Below are 17,453 nucleotides of genomic sequence, written 5' to 3' on the forward strand. Positions count from 1 at the left end.
TCCTAAAACGGCCCATTTCCTTGTTTGTGAACCAATTCCAGCGCAGTGGCAGGAAAAAAAAAATCGTTATTTTATTGTTATTTCTGCAGCACTGGCTATCTTAACTTCTGGAGTTGGGAATCGCTTTTGTTCAGAGCAGGAGCTTCCCAAAAGTTGAGGAATAACCCTTTTGTGATTTGTTTGTTGGTGTGTGGGGGGAGTGGGTGGGTGTGCGTTTTCATTTTATATTTAATTTACACTAAACCTAACACACTTGTTCTCCATGACACTAATATGTGACAAAAAAAATCTAACATTTGGCTCACATACAAAGATCAACAGAGGAAAATGCATTCGAAATATGATAAATTGCCGCATGTATGTCAGGTCGATTTATTCGCCAAAGGGTAAGTCTTCAAATTCCTAATCACTTATGCAGCATGATGCATGGCCCTCTTTTATGACAGTGAAGCTTGCAAATGTGCTGCACAGTTTAGATACGTGACTGTGCAGTTGCTGAACACCTAATATTTACTTACTGGAAAATAAGTGAAATTACTTCATAACATGATCCGTGTACGCGTGTAATCCTGTTAAAGAGTTGTTTTATTATGTGTTTGAAAAAAAAAGAAAAAAGGAAGAAAAACAAGGTTTCACTTAATTCTCACTATTTTTCCCCTTCCTCTTCCACGCACTCAAAGTAAGTGCACAAAGTCCTACAATAACGCCATATCTCAAATTGCTGCTCGCGATATAGCAACAAGTTTGCACGCATATATCGAAAGCGCATTAACAATACGAGTCATCATAGCTCTCGCGTGCTAATAGTCTCTGGTTCAGATTGCAAGATCAAATGAGAGAAGATCTCACATCAAAAGAGACCAAACAAGCGGGTCGCTGATTCATTCGTGCAGCTGCATTGAGTCCAAGGCCAACAGGCGTATCATACATTGAATGGGAGCTGCTATTCAGAGTGCAGGTGTGAAGTATGTGGCACATTCTGCCATATAATGTGGAGGTTGTTAGAAATCCGTGTTCGGGCCTATAGGCTACTAGGGGGCTGATTCCCATTGGAGGGAGCCCCACTCATCTGGGGAAGTAAAATAACTTAGTGTCCTGAAATCTGTGGATGACGGTAATCCCAAAACCTGGGGAGAGAGTTGAGATGTGGAGCGGGTGGGGGGAAGAGGGCGGTCTATAAGGTCTTATTGGCACAGATTTTATTTCCCTTCTTCAGGTTCTTGTGACTTATGTTGAGTTTGCCTGCTATATACAAAAGCTGCCGCAGGGGTGTAGCCTTAAACCTGCCTCGGCTCCGCTTGCTCACCTCTTTATATGCGGAATACAGTTAATTTAGCTTTAAAGGCCGTCATAAATCTTTATGACGGAAGCTCATGGTAGCCTATATATCACGGTCACGTGATCTTGTAAATCCCCTCGGAAAACTAACCTTGGACGGTATCGGAATAAAATATTCAATATTCATGACAGGCTTTATGGTTGTAGTTAACTTATGGGTGTGCATAGTTTGCCTTTTGACCTCCCTTCTCCACACTTGATCAAAGTCCAAGAAATAAAGTGTAATACTCCTTTGCGAGGAAAAAGCGGTGGAATATTCCTATAATAATATTATAAAACAATAATAAAAGAGTAAAATTTGGCGGGATTTCTGTCATTTAAGTTGCCATTTTGACAGCTCAAATATAAATATATTTACTGTAGTAAATAATGAAATCAAAACACCTTTTTTTTTCTTAAATCAGTGTGTCCACACTGGCAGCCTTATTATAACAACTCTGTCCAGCTTTTCCGGTCTGTTTCTGGTTGGTCTATTGCACCTGTCTCTCTGTCTGTCTTTCTTTCTTTTCTTTTTTTTCCATGCCAATTTCAGCCTCTTCATTCCTGATAATTATGACCTGGTTGGTGTTGGAGGTGCTGATGGTGGAGCTCAGGCGTGAGGTGGGCGTGGAGGAAAGGGGGAGTGATGAGGGTGGTGTGGATGAGGTGGAGGAGAGGAGGGGGTTAGTGAGCCTTTTACTCCAAGACTGCTAATCCCCCTATTAAAGGGGCTTTGTTCAATAATGCCGGACAGTTTCCGGAAGTAGGATTACCGCCTCCATTATTTTACAAAGAAATAATATTTCACACTCAAATGAGCCTTAGGATGCAGCCGTGATAGTGAGAGGGACTTAGAAGAAATGAAATAGATTCATTTTCTCTGTTTTTTTGTAGCGATTGAAGCTCGACCTCCACTCCCCCTTCTTTTCTTTTTAATTGTCCCTTCTGCAATTAACGCGAATATGTATTTCCTGTTGAACTCCAGCGTCGCCAACAGTTTCCTGTTTTGCTTCTTCAGCAGTCGTGCAGTGTTGCTTCTCCCTCCTTCTCTCTCTCTCTCTCTCTGTCCCCTTTATACCCCCCTCCCCCAACCTACCCCACCCCATCCACGCACACACACCTGTTCTCGATTCTTGACCCTAGAGATGGTGTCAGATCAGAGGTTGTCACTCAGCTGAAGGCTGGATGAGTGAGTCCAACGTGATCGGTTGTTAAAGAGCTCTTACTGTATTGACTGCCTCTGGTATCAAGTATCTGCACACCGGGAATTTAACTGTAAAAAAAAAAAAAGTATATATAGTAAAAGCAAACAGTCTTCATATTTTATCTCTGCTATGGTAGCTACATGCACGCCGGTTAACACTCTTTGGCTCCAAGCTGCTTTGCAACCAAACCCCGCACACGCCCGCTCAGTTTCCGACAAAGCACAGGATGTTTCTGTTTGGTCAACGTCATAAATTAGTCCGCGTAAAGGTTACCAAAACTGCAGACCTGCACAGTCCCTCAACACTTGGCCACGGTCTTATTTTTAATTGAAATTAATCCACGTACCCCCCCCCCCCCCCCCCCCCCCCCCCACACACACACACACACACACACACACACACGCACTTTCATCTTTGTCCGCAGTGAAGATCGAATTCAGAAAAGAGAAGAATGGCTTAAAAACGCAAAACTGGCCACATGTAGCCGAGACACGGACCTCGTCTTTATAACCCGCCCTCTCCTTACTCATTTTCTAATCAAACAACTTTAAAAAAAATGTTGCTCGTCGTTCGCTTTCTGCCTTAAATGGAACACGTTTTTTTTTTTTAAGCGACTCAGTTTCTTGTCCATTTTGACGGCTGGAACTAAAAAGCTTTAGAAGGCCCAATAGAGAGGAGCCCAACAAATCGGTGACAAAAGGCTTTCCGTGTCATCAACGTCGTTCAGACAACCTAAAAAGAATCCCTCTGATATTAACTTCCACTTCAAAGACTCTCTTTTTCAATTGAGATCCAACTATCTTGTTTTTTCTTTTTCTTCCTTCCTTTCACCCCCCCCCCCCCCCCCCCCCCTGCACTTATTAGACCTGGTGCTAAAAAACAGAGGCATCACCATCATCTTATTCTATTAGTGTTAGTTTTCTTTGCTTTCAGTTGAGCCTCTATCACAGAGCAAACTGTCATGAACTTAACCAAACCCTGGAAACGCTGAGAGAGAGAGAGTTGTAGCTGTGTGCGCTTTCCACCCACTTCTGCCTCAGTGAGGGCCAGAGTAAAAAATGTACTCCTCAGCCTGAAGTTTTCCCACTACAGCAACGATCTTCAAGCTTTTAGTTAACTCCAAATTTTCACTTTTTAATTATAACGTTGGAAAAGATTTCTGCCGGGGAAAAAATGGGGCTTTCTGCAAAGTCTGAAATAATTAATTTACTTGTCTACTATTGAAACGGTTATCATTAAAAGACAGACTCTCTCCTATAGTTTTATGTATTTTGTGTGTAGAGTCTAAAATATGATTATGGTTACATTTTATCCAGTGAGCGGTTAGGCCCTAAAGTGCAAGTCTATTATGGTGTGGGACAACTGTTTTTTAGCGGCTTCTCCTTTGATTGTCGTAAAGTAGGCCCGGAGCAAAAGAATATATTTCTCTTCTTTATACTGCCCCAGTCTGCAGTATAAAGGACATAGATTACCGTTTCCTACCCCATGGGAAGCAAATATTACATTATTTAGAGCAGGCTTTTGAGTCCACGGACTTGGCCCCATATCATTTGAGTTTGACTTGGCTATTGCTATAGAAATCTTAATTCACCATGAGGATTCACCGTCGTGAAAAAATGGCTCTTTGTGCGAAATGCTCTTTGAAGTCTGGATCCGAATATTGTAGCCTTTCATCAAACTCTACCCCACGTCTGCATCATACCACAGCTCAGCGGAGTAAGTGAGATTTAACACAAGTGTAGCACATTTTAGACCGCCCCTTTCACCGAGGGAAAAAAACTTTAAAATTAAAAGAAATTATAACTGCATTTTCTTCCGAGATGATTTTTCGTTTGATTATTACTTCGGAATTTAAAAGACGTTTTGAATCCGAACAGCAGGCATGAACATGGGATATGTTAGTGGAGCTGACCTTCAAGCTATGCAGCAACAGATTGTTTAAGAAAATATATTAATAATATATAATCTCTTTTATAATATAAAGGCGTGTTAAGTGACCAAAAACAAACAAACAAACAAACAAAACAAAAGTGATCTTTATCAAGAGACCTGATAAATTCTATGAACCCGAATAGCTCAGGGATTTAACTTTTGTCATACAAGATTTATTCAAAATACTCACAAATTACAAGGCAATTCGGTACGCATTTTGAGTGCCGCTGGATTTCAGATATTCAAAAAAAGAAAAAGAAAAAAAAGACAACAATGATACAAAAAAAAATCACAAAATGCCCACTTTGATAAAAACATTTATAATTTCACGGTCGTATATCAAATACTGCAGGCATATGAAACAGCTTAATTACTGACCCTCTGCACAAATGTTTGGGAGGGGACGTAAGATGTAAACATAAAATGTTTTTGTACAAATAGCCGCAGTATCCGGTAAGAAACTGCTCCGAAGACAGATCCTTACAAAACTATCAACATCAACACATCGAAACTTACAAAAATTTACAAATGTACATTTTTTTTCCTTTTTGTCTCCGTTGCTGTTGTTGTTCTAATTCAAACATGCACTTTGGTTCGGTAATACAAAATCCTTCAATGTTAGATTGAAAAATAAATAAAAACATATCGAAGTTCAAACTCATTTACAAAAAAAAATATAATAATAATAATAATAATTTTACACCAACATGCCTAAGCCTACAATAATGTACCACATTGTCTAACAGATTTACAAGACTCTCTCTGTAAGTGGACCTGTGGGCCGTCAGGGCGTGTAGGCACCGAGCCAACCGCTCTGAACAAGTGATGTTTGAAAATATATTCTTTTTATATGCCTGGAAATTAGCACGTCTTCAAGGTTAGCACATTTTCCTTCCGATGTGGTTAAAATGCGTCTCTTGATTCTGGATTTCTGTTTTGTGGCTCATCCCCTTCACTCCCCCCCCCCCCTCCAAAATAAGGGTACCAGTGGTCCTAAACAGGCACATGGGCACCAAAGCCAAACCGCGTTTTTAATTGTTAAGCTTGTGGAAATGTGTTTCTGTCTCTGCTGGTGTGTGTGTGTGTGTGTGTGTGTGTGTGTGTGTGTGTGTGTGTGTGTGTGTGTGTGTGTGTGTGTGTGTGAGCTTGAGCCGGGTTAAAAAGCGTCCCTCGGTTCTGGGTTTCTGTAAGGTGGTTCGTCTGCGGGGTCCGGTGTAGAGTGCCCGCTGGGTGGTGTTTGGGCGCCGCTGGCACCTGAGCTGTGGCAGACGTACCACTCGCTTAAATTCGCGGGCTGGGAGGCTCCCACCGGCTCTGACAACACCGAGGAGCCGCCTGGTTCCCGGCCCAAGTCTGAGGAAGGGGAGACCAGGGAGGGAGTGGACGACTCATAGCCCGAGCTAGGCGGAGGGGACTTGCAGTGCACCTTCATGTGTTTCCTCAGGGAGCTGGGGTGTGTGTAGGACTTATCGCAGCCTCTCACTTTGCAGTTGTAGGGCTTATCGCTGGTGTGGACGTGCGAGTGCTTTTTCCGGTCACTGCTGTTGGCGAAGCGTCTGTCGCAGCCGTCAAATTCACATTTGAAGGGTTTCTCACCTGTTTTTGTGAGACAAGATAAAACACAAATAAGCGAATGAAAGAGTTCAAATGTGAACACGTGATACTCACCCTGAGGCACTAAGCTGCCTTTTCATTAACATACTTTTTTTCCCCCTACATGTCTTCACTTTTATATGAAATGTACAAACAACCTGGTTAAGTGTAACATATGAGAGCACGAGCTGAAAATGAACTATGACCTGTATGAATAGAGCCAAAAATATGTAAAAGTGTGCCAGCTTTTATTATTTCATGTTTATCTTTATAATGCCATTTGATTTTATTTTGGGCATTTACACCCCCCTCCTCCCACTTGCACTATGAAAACAAAAGTTTGCCCGCCTGGACAGCTCCCAGTCTGGTGTAAACATGAGGGCTGAACCCCTACTGTCCTGGGTCTATACCTGGTGTATGCATCCATCAAGGCATCAGTCAAAACAGACAAGCTACGAGCACAGACGTAGCAGGCCTGTAATACCGGCTCAAAAATAATGATGAATCAAAGCACTGCCACCGCCAGGCTTCACCTACTGTGCGATAACGCAGTCTGTGTGTAATTTGAATCCTGCAAACGGTTGTGGACTGGCTCTAATTTTGCGTTTTAATAACAAGTATTTCTACCTGATTATGACAAGGCAAAAAAAAAAAAAAAAAAAGACAATCTGAATAAATTACACGGAAATCATCCACTGCTGATTTTTCTCCCCCGATTAAAGCTTTTGAGAATATGTAATTGCCTCTGTCTAATTACACTTGCGGGCTGAATATCAATTTGACCTTCAGCTGTTGGGTTGAGAGAGCCAATCAAGGATATTAGTGTAGTACAAGAAACCGTCGAGGAGCAGACCCCAGGGGCAGCCCCAGTCATAACTACACTTTCGGATAGGTTTTAAACATGATACCAAGGACCAGGCCCCTTGGGAGTCAACACACAGAAATAATTTAGCAGATTTGTACTTAGGTAATGTGAGCAAATTATATGAATAATACATAGGGTGCAAAAATGAAACAGAGGGATATTGCCATGTAGCCACCGATAAAAAAGAAGGGCAAAAGTAATTGTATTCATTTACAAGTCTGACTCGACATTGTCAGGCCTCTTTTCCTTCCTAGTTCCACAGCACGTCACGTCACGGCAAGCAGCCATGTTGCACCAGTATTTGTTTTTGCAGTTAAATCAGAGATGCTTTAAGCTGCATTGCATGCACACCCATCATTATGCAGGTAGTCAGTCAGCTGTGCAAACCTGCCTGTTAGTAAACTGTTTCAGCCGTCTCCACTTGTAAACTTGTTGCTTGAGCTAAAGAGTACAAAGGCTTAATCGTCCAAAAAGCACGTTTTCTGTATGAACCGGTTACTTTCAGATTGATGAAACATACAGCTACACGTAGCTTACATGATTTTGAAATAACAGCGACAAAAATGAAACACAATAATAATAATATTACTACTAAAAATAATACTAATAACAGATGAAGTGGGTGGCCAAGGCTAAAATAAAAACATCATCTCCACATCATCATCATCATAACCATTATATCTATTGCTAAAAGTGAAGATGCACCTTTCCAGCTTTGCTGCCAGTCATGTCTGGCAGGACATGCACTGAACTAAACAGGACCTGACGTGGGCCTCAGTCTTTCTGCTGTGGTGTAAACAAGAGGTTGAACCGTCAAACGCCTGAGCGAGCTGTACCATAATCCCCAAACCCAACCTTTGTGAAACTTGCGATCACTGATGCAACTCATAACAAACAGGTGGCCAGTAGCTGTTGCGTCCTGCTGTATAGGCTATCGAGCAGCAGCGCAGACTGATTAATTGCCACAGGTCTTGAAAGTGCATTATAATGCGTAAAGTTGCGTAAAATAAAATTACAATAAATAAATAAATAAATAATGGAAAATTATCCACAAAAAAATCACTTCCCTTGCAAGTAGAAAGCGTGCAAACCCCACAGCTGAATTTCAAAATGCGACTTGATAGCTCTATTTTACGATTTACAGTGCATTTCCAACAATCACAGCATTTCCTTCTATGAATATTAAGCCACTGACCTGTGTGCGTCCTTTTGTGAATCTTTAGATTTTCGGATCTTGCGAACACTTTCCCACAACCAGGGAACGGACACGGAAACGGTTTCTCCCCGGTGTGCACTCGAATGTGATTTACAAGTTTGTATTTTGCTTTAAACGGTTTGCCTTCCCTGGGACACTCTTCCCAAAAACATATATGGTTCGCTTGCTCTGGTCCTCCAACGTGCTCTACCGTCACATGCGTTACGAGTTCGTGCATGGTGCTGTAAGTTTTGGAGCAAAGTTTCTTCGGCGAGTGCTCCGGCTCCAGCCACTTGCAAATCAGCTCTTGCTTTATCGGCTGCCTCATGTAGCGGAAAAAGGCACCGGCTCCGTGGTGGTGGTGAGCGCTAAGATTCATGTTCAGATTCAGACCACCGTAGCCATGCAAAGGCGAGGCAGAGAACGGATCAGCCCTGGAGCCTGCCACTTGACTCAAGTGATCAGACCTAACATACATTTCTCCAGGTAGTCCTAACCTTATTTGTCCATTCAGTGTTTGGCCACCCGGTGATCCGCTAGAAGGCTGCTCGTGGTGGAGTCCGGAGAAGAGGGTATGGTTCCCAGCGTCAGGGTGATGACCATAGTGTCCGGGATAGCTACCTGTTGTTGAGACAAACATTCCGTGGTGAGAGGCTGAACCAGCAGTCTGGTCAGTCAGTACTGGCATGGCTTGAGCTGTCAGATCTCTCCGGATGAGGAAATCCCTACCTGCAGATAAAGCCTGGGCCGTGTGAGACATAGAATAGGGGACCGATGTCGCCTGAACCGGGCCAAAAGCTCCCGTTTGACTGGAGACCACTTCACTGTGGCCTGCCATATGATGATTGTGGTGGTGGTGATGGTGGTGGGGATAATGATGGGCTGGGCTGATTTTGAGGGCCGCGGAGTGCCCCATGTGTTCTGGCCCGAATGGACTCGGCCCCAGGCGGGGTTCCGCAGTAATCTCCCCAGGGTGCGAGTGAGCCATTGAGTGTGGATGGCTGCTGAACCCCGGGAAGCCTGTCACGCTCTGAGGGGTATGGTGGTGATGATGGTGATGGTGGTGAGCCCCTGCCAAGTCAACTAATCTCAGCGCCGTGTTCCGTTTGGAAAACGTAGGGTCCATCACAGGGCTTCCCAAAGCATCCACGCTCATTACTTCCTAATTTTAGAATAACTTGACAGCAGGCAAAATAATAATGATGATGACAAATATATTTTAATCGCAATGAAAAAATAAAGAAAAAAAACTTTATAAAGTTAAGTCTATCTGCAGACTACATGGAATCCCATTCGGTTGAGAGGCAGCAGCAGGACGCTTTGATACTGAATAGAGATTCATGGTAGGCGCTGCAGCCCGTGGAGCTAAACAATCACCCTGCGCTCTAATTGGTCAGAGCTCTGTGATTGACGTCACCAGTGACAGTTTCCAACGTGAAGAAAAATGTCTTAGTGACAGCGAGCAGCTACCGCGCATGCGCAGTGCCTCGGGCAACGCTCAGGAAAAAAAGGAATAGTTGTTATGCAAAGGTTATTGTACAATAAAAGTCCTAAAAAGTTGATCCCGATATACAGTCGCTTCTCTTTTGTTGCGGCTCACAAAGGCTGTGAGGCTATGAAATAGCAATTTCCCCACTTTGATTATGTCCTTACAAAACAGACTGCTCCGCGAAGAGTGTACATATTGTCGCTGTAAAAGTTGTAAGGATCATAAATAATGCAGTGATATCTTTATTTTGCACTGCAGCATCAAGGGCAGCTTTACGCACAAATTACGCGTAAGTTTACGCACGTAAACGATCGATGTCAGCGGAGAAAAACTTGTGCAAAGGACAACTCCACGTGGTAGTTTTAAATAGTCCGGAGTACATACCATTAATATGCGCTTTGATAAATGCACATATTTACATATCCAGCCGTTTGCCCTTCAGCGCATACTACAGAGCTGACTCCGTGCTCTGCCTGGTGGGATCCGTGTGAGTAGGATGTGTGAATAGGGCGAGCTGCGGCCATTGTCCCGAGGAAAAAAAATGTAATGGACGGGACCTGTTGTTATGATCCGGGGTAATTTTGCTTTAGACCCAGGACGGTAGCAGATGAGGGTCACAGAAGGTGGTGCCGTCGCAGACTTAAGTTCAAAATAATTCGTTTCTGTAGCCCACTGTAAGTACCGATACAAGCTTATCCTGCAAAGGATAAAACTAACCGTGATTATTTTTCTATCTTTGTTTGAATGCGTAACAGAAAGACAGTAATAGCTACAAATCGTAACAAAACGCCGTGCGGTTTTATAAATTATCCTCCAGATGGGTATTTTTTTCTACACGGACTTTGTCTTTTTTAAACCGTCAGCAGACTAAAAGAAATCAAATGGTTAGTTATTACAATGCTGACTAATTTGTTTATATAGCTTCACACGGACTATAATTTTCAGCATGGTTGACTTTTTCGGTGAAACAATCTTGCATGCCGACGCTGCAATAATTGTGTTGCAATATCATAACTGTGGAAGTTGTATTAGATTTTTTTTCTCTTGTGACACTGCCATTACTTTGACTTTTCCTTATTTGTTTTTTTTACATTTTGGGAGTATGCGTTATATACACCAATTCGACATGTGCGGCTCATTTTTGACTGAAGTTTTATCATCTCTGTTTGCAGGGAAAAAAGATGACTGTGACTTTGTGAAATCCATAAAGTAGTGGTCAATCTGATGTCAGATACGAGGTGTTTTAATAGGTGCTGTTTGTCTTCTACGTGGTTCGTAATTTGTAGAGTCAAGTCTAAAACCCCAAATTATTTTCAGAGTCGCTCGTCAGCATTTCCGTTAATGAGAAAAACAAGTGCACACTATCTGAACTTGTGTTTAAGGGTGACTGAATTCATCATTCTTAGATGTAGTAATTAAAATAAAGCAATTAACCGAATATTAAGTGACTTTTAATCAGCTACCATTTTTGATAAGAGAAAATCAGTTGCAAACCTGTATTACTCTAGGTTATTTCTATGGATTGACTTGTCAAAACCTTTGCTGACAGCGTCATATCCAGCACATTAGAAACTGAGTCAATATTTTGAGACGTGACGGATCCAAAAGATGCTTATTAAATGGCCTTTACGCATGTGGCTCATGAGGCTCACAGCTGCAGCCTTCAGAGGCATCACAGCACCAGCGTAATGCAAAACTTTGAAGTGCTATTTCTGGTCCAAGTTGTGCATGCACTCACTCACTCTTGGAGACAAGTAAGCTAGGGAGCTGTACGAGATCCCAAACCAAAAAGCTGAATAATGCAGCGAGGTCTCATAAAACGTCGCATTTGCTCCTTTGGCTTTCACTTTAAACCCTCAAATAGCTTCTGCTAACAATTTCAATTCTGCACATGTAATATCATAGCCGATTATTGGCCGTTTCATTAGGATAGCTTTTGCGCATTAAAACTAAATATATTCAATTCATTTTGAGGCACACGGGGAACTTTGAGTGCGTTGCAGTGTCATGTACTACTGCAGCAACTCTAATTTATCTTTGCATGTTTCAATTTTGTATACAATACTCTCAGCTTATCAATGATATGTCATTCTTACCGTTTCCCACCTGTTGAAATATCCCTCCAAAATTTTGTATAGCAGAATATGGGGACACCTAAAAGGGAAAAAAAAAGGTCGGATCAAGTCGTAGTTCTACTTGTTAAGTTGAGAACAGCAAAACTTCCTCTCTTTCCTTGGTCTCCTAAGGCTGACTAGGAGAATGGCTTGTAGAAGCCAGTCTAGTAGCCAAGAAGATATTTTAATGGTTTGTATGGCACGTCTGTGCGTGTGGTTTTGAACTCTAGCAGCCGGAGGTTCCTGCAGAGAGCGCCGCAAATCCCACTTGATAACTTCGACAACCCACAACGTTTTACACACAGGTTATGCATTGCTGGTCTGCTAAAAAAAAAAAAAAAAAAAAAAAAAAAATTGAGTGAGTCGCGCAAGCTCAGCCAAACCGTGATGGATACATTAGGTATAGTTGTAGATCCAAGTTAAATACTGGCCTATATATTCAAGGTAACCTTTGTGAACGCGGGGTGCTGGTGAGCATGATGTGGAAATCTAAAGCACAGATGTTCCACTGGTGTGCGCTTCAGTGGACGCCGAAACACAGTGTTGAAGTGAAACAGAGCTACAAAACTCGGACTGCGCACAAGAGGAAGAAAACAAAACGTTGTATGGACTCATTTGAAGTGAAACAGATAAAGTGATAATCCCCTGCCTTTCGAGAGAGTGATGACCCCAAATGAACTTCAAATAGCGGTTCCCCTAAGTTTTCCGAATGAAACACATCTAAACCGTGTCTCTCTATACCTGTACCTGGCACACGTGATGACGGGTCCAGGTTAGAACTCTGTCAGGTTTCATGATCTCCTGAATGCTGTCCCACGTGCAATAAATAAGAGAAGTGTCAGATAATAATCATTGAAAGCAGACAAACAGATTGACGCATCTGTCAGCCTGAGCGCTTAACTGTACAAAACGTTACCAATTACACAAACAAAAAAAGGGCGTGCTTGGTAATCTGATGGCCATGGCAACAAAGGCAACGTTTGGTTTGTAACCCTTCTGCACTCCGTGGCTGCAAAACGGGCTTCGACTTACTTTCTACGAGGCCAATTGTTGTCTTGTGTTTCCCAACTTTTGTTTTGCTGTTATTCAGCCCTTTAACCAAATTCACAGTCAGCATTCTCACAATATCTGGGATTGATGATGCAAAGAGGCCAATAGAAGTGAGGGCCCTGCACCGTGGATTGTTATTTGGTGAGTGGATGTTATTGGGGGGAAAGGGGCTCCGCCAATGAACGAGAAGCTCCGGAGCCACGTGACTACCCCCCTCCTCTCCCATTCATCAGGGCTGGACTGTGTTGTCTTTTCAATTCATTTATCTGCAGGAATGATTGCGACTATCAGTCTAGAGCTCACCGCCTGACTGAGGAGGTGAAAGTTGCGCCACAGGAAGATAAACCGCAAAAGACAATATTGCATGTATACACGATTTTGCGTGTGCATCGGATGAGCGGTATAGGGGGATTCCTCCCGTCTTAAAAAGTAAACAGAAATTCGGTGGATTTGAGAGTTTGCTCAGTGTAGAGGTCCAAGAGATACAGAGAGGGGGAGGAAGAATATCTGCGCGTGGTTTTTTGATTTCTGCTCTCAGTCGTCTCAGCGAGTCTAGACTGAAGATGCTCCTGGACGCAGGACCGCAGTATCCCACCATAGGAGTCACTACTTTCGGCTCCTCACGGCATCACTCAACAGGCGAAGTCACAGAGAGAGAAGTAGCGTTGGGGATAAATCCGTTCGCGGATGGGATGGGCGCCTTCAAAATAAACCACAGCTCCCACGATATTGGCTCCGGACAGACGGCGTTTTCTTCCCAGGCGCCCGGCTACGCAGCAGCTGCCTTGGGACACCATCACCACCCGACCCACGTTGGCTCTTACTCCACGGCGGCTTTCAACTCCACCAGGGACTTTCTCTTCAGAAATCGGGGTTTTGGGGATGCCACCGGGGCGCAGCACAGTCTGTTTGCCTCCGGAAGTTTCGCAGGGCCACATGGACACTCAGATGCAGCCGGGCACCTGCTCTTCCCAGGGCTCCACGAGCAAGCAGCAAGCCATGCCTCTTCCAACGTGGTCAACAGCCAGATGCGGCTGGGCTTCTCGGGGGACATGTACGGTCGGGCCGACCAGTATGGCCACGTTACGAGCCCCAGGTCTGACCACTATGCGTCAACCCAGCTGCACGGCTATGGCCCCATGAACATGAATATGGCTGCACATCACGGAGCAGGGGCCTTCTTTCGATACATGAGGCAGCCGATCAAACAAGAGCTTATCTGCAAGTGGATCGAACCGGAACAGCTGACGAATCCCAAAAAGTCGTGCAACAAAACTTTTAGCACGATGCACGAGCTTGTGACCCATCTAACGGTGGAGCATGTGGGAGGACCAGAGCAGACGAACCACATTTGCTTCTGGGAGGACTGCTCCAGAGAAGGAAAGCCATTCAAAGCCAAATACAAACTTGTAAATCATATCAGAGTACACACCGGTGAAAAGCCCTTTCCGTGTCCGTTCCCCGGCTGTGGCAAAGTATTTGCTCGATCGGAAAATCTAAAAATACACAAAAGGACTCACACCGGTAAGATCCGCACAGATTGACCGTTTTTTTTCTTAGTGCCAAAATCAGTGCTGAGAATGCCTCATCCAAAATATGCATGCAATCAGGATTATTATTTATAAGGCAGCTGCAGTATCTTCACTGACATTTGACTCAGTGCAGCTGTCGACAGAAAATATTTTATAGGCTTTTCTTTTTGCTTCCCCAGATTTTCTATTTTCTATTACATTTAAAATAATATTTAAATTCAAATTGATATTATTTATGCACATCTAAATGAGCTGATTCAAATGTATTTACAGTAGATAATTATTGCAAGGCAATCCAATCCAAATGACTATTAAAAAATATAAATCTTTACTCTGGTTACTGTTTTACATCTTCAATTATGTAAAGTCAAAATAAAAATGTGTAATAATAATGTTAAAGCCCCATCGGTGTCAAACACTATATTGTTATTTTTCTTGCTTCGTTTAGGTGAGAAGCCTTTTAAATGTGAGTTTGAAGGCTGCGACAGGCGGTTTGCAAACAGCAGTGACCGCAAGAAACACATGCACGTCCACACATCGGACAAGCCCTATCTCTGCAAAATGTGCGACAAGTCATACACACACCCCAGCTCCCTCCGAAAACACATGAAGGTAAAACCCGTTTTATTATTATTATTATTGTATTTTTTTGTATTCCTGCAATGTTTATCTGTGTGCAAGTGCAATTCACAGACTGTTTTTTTTTTTGCTGCTTTCAATGTGTGACTGGAAACCAGGATACAAAATATTTCTTTATTTGTATGATTTTATTCTAACAGGATGTCCCAGTTTTCCCCCCCTCCTTTTTTTCCTTCAGTGTAGTAACAGAAACACAAGTTAATTTGTCTTGACACTTTCTTTCTTTAACCGACAAATCAGATTAAGATCTTAATGGGAATAATTATGTTTTGGGTATGCTTTTTTTGTTTCTTTTTTTTTGTGTTTTTTAGAATTCTGCACATGTCCCCCAACAGTCAGATTAGGACTTTTAATTTGTTTTGATGAGGTTCTTATGTTCTGTGTTTGATCAAAAACAAAAACGAAAACAAAAACCCCCACGGTGCACCACGATTCTCAAAACACGTTTCTCATTACTCGCAGGTCCACGAATCCAACAATGCAGGATCGCAGCCATCTCCAGCGGCCAGTTCAGGGTACGAGTCGTCGACACCTCCCACCATAGTATCACCGTCCACAGAGAACCAGAGCAGCAGCTCCATATCACCAGCAGCCTCAGCAGTACACCACACAACCAGCCACAGCACGCTGTCGTCAAATTTCAATGAATGGTACGTGTAAATATTTTTGAAAAAGAAAAAGAAAGAAAGGGGAAAAAGACTGCAGAAATAAAGAAATAAATAAAACTGCTTGGAATCAAAGACTTTATCAAGTCAGCCAGTGAAACGAGGACTGAAAAAAACACGGGAGGCCCAAACGATCAATAAAAGGCTGCCTTAATGTCAGTGAAAGAGAATGCATGGACATAAAGGAGGCAAGGACAGCCACCTACTTAAACTTTTCCCCCCTAAATATTTCTTTGAGTCTTTATTTTTACTGAGAGACTGCTCAAAAAAAAAAAAAAAAAGGAAGAAGAGAGAGATCTCAAAAAGCATGCTATCTGCGGGTAGAGGCCTGAATTTTTGTACATAAGGATTTCACCAAGTTGAAAAAAAATGTAATATTTTATTTTGTAAATAGTTCTATCACAGTTTAAGGGAATTTGTGAAAAATGTGGTCCCTAGATATATGGAAAAATGAGATGGTTTTAAGAATACTGCGATGAATAGACTTCATTGAAAAGAATGTTATAGTTGTGTACCAAATGTGAATTATTCAGTATTACTACAGTCTACACGTCGACTTAACCGACTCTTAGTATTAATGTGCTTTTGTAGCCTATTCAGTGCAACATTTTCGTCCAAGGTCCAGTTTGAGTAGCACAGTATCATTGTTGTTATTTAATGTCATGTCGATAAATCGTGTAGTGAAAGCCTGAAATTCCGTGTCAATCTGTTTATGTAGTGATAATTATAAAATCTCTGTCAATTGCTTTGTCTGAAAGGAAGTATTATGTAAGTAGCTCAATTTTCCATATTTATCCGCATGTAAAGGACCGGTAACATGTTAGAAATGATCGGTATTTATGGAGAAATGCGCTCATATGTAAAATTTAGTTTACAAAAACAACAAAAAAAATGTTTGGATACATTTCGTACTATATTAAAGGATTAAAAAAATACAAGAATGCAATGCGTTGGAGGTTATTGGTTTCATTAGTGTTTGAGGTTGATCTCAACATGAGTGCTGTGTTAAACTAATGGGTTCTTTTTATAGGATGCATCACCAAAACAGACCCCCTTTTTTCCACCACGATAATCCATTTAGTACAGTTCCGATGGAAGAATAATTGCATGGTTAGTTGCACAAATAATTTTAACTCTTTATGTGTGTGCGTATATGTGTGTGGGTGTGTGTGTGTGGGGGGGGGGGGGGGGGGGGGGGGCTTTTGCAGTAGGCGCGCATATGTGTGTTTGTGTGTGTATATAGATATATATACGTGTGTGAGGCACCAGCTCAGTCTGAACGTAAAGGCTTGCCGTGTTTTAAACACGCTGTCACAACTTTTCCTGCCAGTCGATAATAAGTAAATTCACTCCCCAGTCTGCATCTTCTGTTTATCCAAAATTAACATCCAACACTTTGCCCTCCAGTAATGTGCAAATTAAATCGATTAATCACGGCGGTTGTTCCTCGGTGTAAAACCGGATTTTTTTTCCCCCTCTTGCCTTACTTAATTGTTCGGGAATCTAATTTTCCAATCTAATTTTTCTTTCCTGCGTTTTGTCGGATTTCATAGATTTAGGGAGAGTTGGTGTATTAGTCTGGCCCCTCATTGTTCCTGGCTGCAGCTTGCTTGACCGCCCCATTAGGCAGAGATCACATCAGCAGCCGCCACTGATCATGGTTAACACTGGCAGTGTGTGCACGGAGCCACGATCTGTCAGTCTGCACCCTCGTAAAGGCTTGTCGCACATGCCCGAAAAGAGCCACACAGCAAATTTAACGTCCCAAAAGGAAAAAAAAAAGTACACATAGCAGCAGAGGAAACGCGTGCGTGTGCTCGTGCATGCTCGTCTATAGCGGCAAAAAATAAATAAATA

The 17,453-nt window shown here is 42.5% G+C and overlaps 2 protein-coding genes across 3 annotated transcripts; one reads left to right on the forward strand and one right to left on the reverse strand.

Moving 5' to 3' along the window:
- Positions 1-5,610: 5,610 nt before the first annotated feature.
- Positions 5,611-9,494, reverse strand: zic4 (zic family member 4). 2 transcript variants are annotated; one of them, XM_085362309.1, is made up of 3 exons: positions 8,837-9,494; positions 8,108-8,728; positions 5,611-6,050 (listed from the first exon to the last, which is right to left on the reverse strand). In XM_085362309.1, exons 1-3 carry the CDS (start codon positions 9,261-9,263, stop codon positions 5,611-5,613), a joined length of 1,488 nt encoding a protein of 495 aa, XP_085218435.1. In that variant the 5' UTR covers positions 9,264-9,494. The 2 variants fall into 2 exon arrangements, with proteins under 2 accessions (XP_085218435.1, XP_085218434.1); XM_085362308.1 differs by having other exon boundaries at positions 8,108-9,494.
- A 3,617-nt stretch (positions 9,495-13,111) lies between these two features.
- On the forward strand, positions 13,112-16,532 carry zic1 (zic family member 1 (odd-paired homolog, Drosophila)). The gene is made up of 3 exons (XM_085362310.1): positions 13,112-14,284; positions 14,741-14,904; positions 15,394-16,532. Exons 1-3 carry the CDS (start codon positions 13,324-13,326, stop codon positions 15,589-15,591), a joined length of 1,323 nt encoding a protein of 440 aa, XP_085218436.1. The 5' UTR covers positions 13,112-13,323; the 3' UTR covers positions 15,592-16,532.
- Positions 16,533-17,453: the final 921 nt, after the last annotated feature.

This window comes from Diplotaxodon limnothrissa, linkage group LG9 (assembly GCF_057381915.1).
Source record: "Diplotaxodon limnothrissa isolate DT_005_m linkage group LG9, D_limnothrissa_male_GT1.1, whole genome shotgun sequence".
NCBI lineage: Eukaryota > Metazoa > Chordata > Actinopteri > Cichliformes > Cichlidae > Diplotaxodon > Diplotaxodon limnothrissa.